This window comes from Nycticebus coucang, chromosome 3 (genome assembly GCF_027406575.1).
Source record: "Nycticebus coucang isolate mNycCou1 chromosome 3, mNycCou1.pri, whole genome shotgun sequence".
NCBI classification, from domain to species: domain Eukaryota; kingdom Metazoa; phylum Chordata; class Mammalia; order Primates; family Lorisidae; genus Nycticebus; species Nycticebus coucang.
Window position 1 is genome coordinate 71,211,221 of NC_069782.1, and position 3,951 is coordinate 71,215,171.

The 3,951-nt window shown below is 53.8% G+C and overlaps 1 protein-coding gene across 6 annotated transcripts; it reads right to left on the reverse strand.

Annotated features, from left to right (window-relative positions):
- Positions 1 to 423: 423 nt before the first annotated feature.
- Positions 424 to 3,375, reverse strand: LOC128581905 (bone marrow stromal antigen 2-like). Of its 6 annotated transcripts, none has more exons than XM_053585240.1 (6): positions 3,336 to 3,375; positions 2,741 to 2,880; positions 1,470 to 1,512; positions 1,242 to 1,302; positions 823 to 972; positions 424 to 563 (listed from the first exon to the last, which is right to left on the reverse strand). In XM_053585240.1, exons 1-5 carry the CDS (start codon positions 3,358 to 3,360, stop codon positions 843 to 845), a joined length of 399 nt encoding a protein of 132 aa, XP_053441215.1. In that variant the 5' UTR covers positions 3,361 to 3,375; the 3' UTR covers positions 424 to 563; positions 823 to 842. The 6 variants fall into 6 exon arrangements, 5 of the variants coding, with proteins under 5 accessions (XP_053441215.1, XP_053441217.1, XP_053441213.1 ...); XM_053585242.1 differs by lacking the exon at positions 3,336 to 3,375 and adding an exon at positions 3,012 to 3,083; XM_053585238.1 differs by lacking the exon at positions 3,336 to 3,375 and having other exon boundaries at positions 2,741 to 3,063.
- Between the last annotated feature and the right edge of the window lie 576 nt (positions 3,376 to 3,951).

Genomic DNA, 3,951 nt, shown 5'->3' on the forward strand with positions numbered 1-3,951 from the left:
GAGGAGGTAAGAATACAACTCTCAGGAAACAGTGAGCACTGATGAGAGTGCAGTCTTGGCAGGGACTGTAGCAGAGAAGAGGGCCAGGGAGGCAACGGGGTGGTGCCTGCTCAACCCCCCTGGGCACCTCCTGAAAGCATTCTGGAGTGGGGAGGGCTAGGTGAAGGTGTCAACCTATGCCCCAGGCATCTGCAGGGGAGGTCCCATATGCCTGGGGGTGATACAATGACAGCCCTGGGACTTGAGAGTAAGATGTGTTCCCCAAGAGGGGCGTTTATTTTTTGGAGCTCAAAGACCCCAGTTCCCACAAGCAAGCAGCAGATACCACCCCACCCTCACCCCTCCATGCCCACACCCCCCGAGTGGAGAAGAAAGAGCTCTAGGAAGCAGCCACAACTCAGCTGCTTCCCCATCCTCAGGCCTGCTCCAGAGACACCCCACTCTCCACGCACTGCCACCCATACCTCCCCCCAACCATGCTGCCCCCAAGACCCGCCCAGAGCTGGCTGGATCCAAGGCGTCAAAGCAGAAAGCGTAGTCGAGCCGGATCATCCAGGATGCACCTACGTTAAGACAAGGTAGGGTAAGAAGAATGTCTCTCTCAAGCCCCTCTCCATTACAAGCTGCGTCTGCGTGTAAGCCCCACACCGTGCAAGCCTCACCTCACTGTGGTGCCTGCTTCCCTCCTCACTGGGCTCCCTCTCTTTCCTCCAGACCTCTCTTCCTTCTATGCCCAGCCACCTCAGAGTGCCTGACTCCCTGACTCCCTGCCACCCCTCCCCAGCATTTCTGTCCCAACCCCCAGGGCCTCACTGTCCTCACTGGCCAGTTTCCTGGGGACCTCAGAGCAGCAGAGCCCTGAGGACCAGCAGCAGGAGCAGGAGCAGGAGCTGGCCCGGTCCCATGGAGATGCCCGAGTCTAGCTCGTAGTTGTCCTTGGACTTGATTGATCTTAAGTGTTCATTTTCTTTTCTGGGGTAGAGATAGGGGCAAATGAGGCAGCCGCTGTGCATGGCTCATGCTGGTCTCACCATAAGTCCATCCCACTCCCACCCTCCACCCTAGTCACTAGGGAGGGGAATGGGCAGCTGCCACCCTTGGCTGTGTGTCCCTTTGTGGGAACTAAAGTTTTACCCCCTGGAACAATAGAGATTTTGCAGAGCAAAGGGGGTCCTGGGTCTTAAAGTAGAGACGTAGGGTTGGGGAGTGGGAAGGGTATGGTGTAGGAGAGTATCTCTGACTTCAGCTGGTCCACTTCTTCTTGAGTGTTCTGCAGCGTCAAGTTCAATCTATTGATCACTCCTGGGAGCAGGATGGAAACAGGGCATGTCAGCATGTGACCAAGGCCCTGCTTGGGCCTCACCCTGGTAAAGCCCCACCCCCACCCCCACAGCCCTGCATCCTTGCTTCCCTCCCCTTCCAATACCTGACCCATCACTCCACAGCCCCCTCCCTTCTTCCTTTCTTACCCTCAAGCTCCTTGCACTGAGTTTTCACCATCTTCAGGTTTTCCTGGGACATAGCAGAGGATCAGAAACTGAGATTCTGGCCCTGGGACCTGGACCACTCCCCAGGCTCTGGGGACCTCAAAGAGTGGCCACAACCAAGCACCCTCCCAGGTCCACCAATAATCATGTGGTCTTCAAAATGGGAATTTTGAGGACTCCCCATGGAAATGTGAAGGCCCTCCATACCCAAACTCTAGGAGAAACTTCCAGATCCTCCAGGCAATGGCCCAAGAAGATTTAGAGGGCTCCTGAAGTACAGAGCACAGGAAGACTTCCCTGCCCAAGTTAGATGTCCAGTGAGAGTTTCAAGGTTCCCCACATCAGGATGCAGGGAAATATTGCTATTTCTTTTTTTTTTTTTGTAGAGACAGAGTCTCACTGTACCGCCCTCGGGTAGAGAGCCGTGGCGTCACACAGCTCACAGCAACCTCTAACTCTTGGGCTTACGTGATTCTCTTGCCTCAGCCTCCCGAGCAGCTGGAACTACAGGCGCCCGCCACAACACCCGGCTATATTTCTTTTTTTTTTTTTTAAGACAGAGTTTCACCATGTTGCCCTCGGTAGAGTGCTATGGTGTCACAGCTCACAGCAAACTCAAACTCTTGGCCTTAAGTGATTGTCTTGCCTCAGTCTCCCAGGTAGCTGGGACTACAGGTACCCACCACAAAGCCTGGCTATTTTTAGAGAGGGGTGTCTGGCTTTGGCTCAGACTTGTCTCAAACCTGTGAGCTCAGGCAATCCACCAGCCTGAGCCTCCCAAGTGCTGGGATTACAGGCGTGAGCCACCGCGCCCAGCCTCCAGGTGAATATTTCAGTCTCTCTGGGATGCAGTGGAAATTTCAAGCACCTCTTCTTCAGGACCTGGAGAGGTCCCCATTCAACTCCTAGTAGGGATTTCCACTTCTCCAACACTGATGCCCATGAGAAGTTCAGGTTCCCCCACACCAGTGCCCTGGAAAGAGTCTAGAGGTTCCCCAAGCCCTAGTGGGGGTACAGACTTCCCGATTTGGGTGCTCCTGGGTTTTAAGGCCTCTCCTTCCAGCACCTTGGAGTAAGCTTAGAGATCCCCAAACTCTGGTGGGGAGACTCAGATTCCTGGATGTCGGGGCCCAGGAGCAGTTTTCAGGCTTCCCTCTGTCTCCCCCAGACCCTTCGGCAGATTTCTGGGGAAGTTTCTAGGCCTTCCCCCCCCCCCCCGCACTAGGTCATCTGAAGGAGTTATGGTGGCTTACCACAGTGCGGTTGCAGATCTTCAGGGACTCCTCATCGGCCATGGTCTGGGTGACATTGTTATACTTCCTCTCCACCTGGTCGCTATTACAGCAGGCCTTGTACTTGAACATGAAGGTGATCAGAAGCCCAAACAAACTCACTACGATTAAGAACAAAACTATTTTTGTCCACAAAGGGCAGCATTTCTGCCCCTGTCTTCCATCTCCCTTATAACTTTCATCCGTGGGCACTGGGAGATAGTGGTGGAAAGGTGGTGCCATATAGATTTACCCCTAGATAGAGTTTGGACTGGAGTTAAGGGAGATCACTGGAACCTTCTAGGGCCAACCTCTTATTAGTATATGAGCCATTCTGACCAATAGCAAGTTCCAGGAAGTCCCCCCTGCAGACAGGCAGAGGATTGTTAGAATTTCAGTTTCAGTTTCCCAGGGGAGAACTGAGTTTTGTTCACTCTCCCCAGTTTATGGCCTCAGGCCCTTCCTAGCAGGTCTTGGATCCAGTGAGAGGGAAGGTGGGACAGTCTGGGACAGAGCAACCCACATCCCTACCCCTCTCCTGTGTATAAATGCATGCCAGCTTTGTGTTCATCTGTACCATGACTTGAAGAGGCAGACACCATCCTTGTTGGTCCAGTGCTTAGCTAGGCAAACGGAAGTTGCAAGGTTGAGTCGTAGGCTGGAGGCAAGGCCTGAGTATGACTCAATAGGCTGGGTTTTGTGTTCAGTGTCTCTGTGGTGACCTAGTAGGGGACCATGGGAGCCAGGGAATGGTGAGCCAGGGGTTGGAGCCAGGTCAGAAGCTGGGAGAAAGGATAGGCCAATTTACCCCAGACTGCAGTACCCAATTTGGCCACCAGGGTGCTCTCCCAGCCAACATACAAGGTCTCGGAGGCCGCTGTTTCCGAGGCAGCAGGGAACCTACTTCCACTTCCAGAGTCTGTGCGCCTGCCACCCAAGTGAACTCTCTGACCTTGTTTCCTCATTTCTACAGTGGGACAATAACAGAATCAGCTTCTCCAGTAGGGACCAGCGAGGAGATGCAAGTAAAGTGCTTCGGTATCCAGTACAAGCTCAATGGATGGTGGACCACCTGGCAGCCTGTGGCTCAGGGCAGGTGGACGGGCAGATAACCTGGAAACATGGCCACAGAGTGAAGGGCCTGTTTTGAGGAAAGATAGTTGGCTTCATTTAAGTTGTGTTGAACCCAAAGG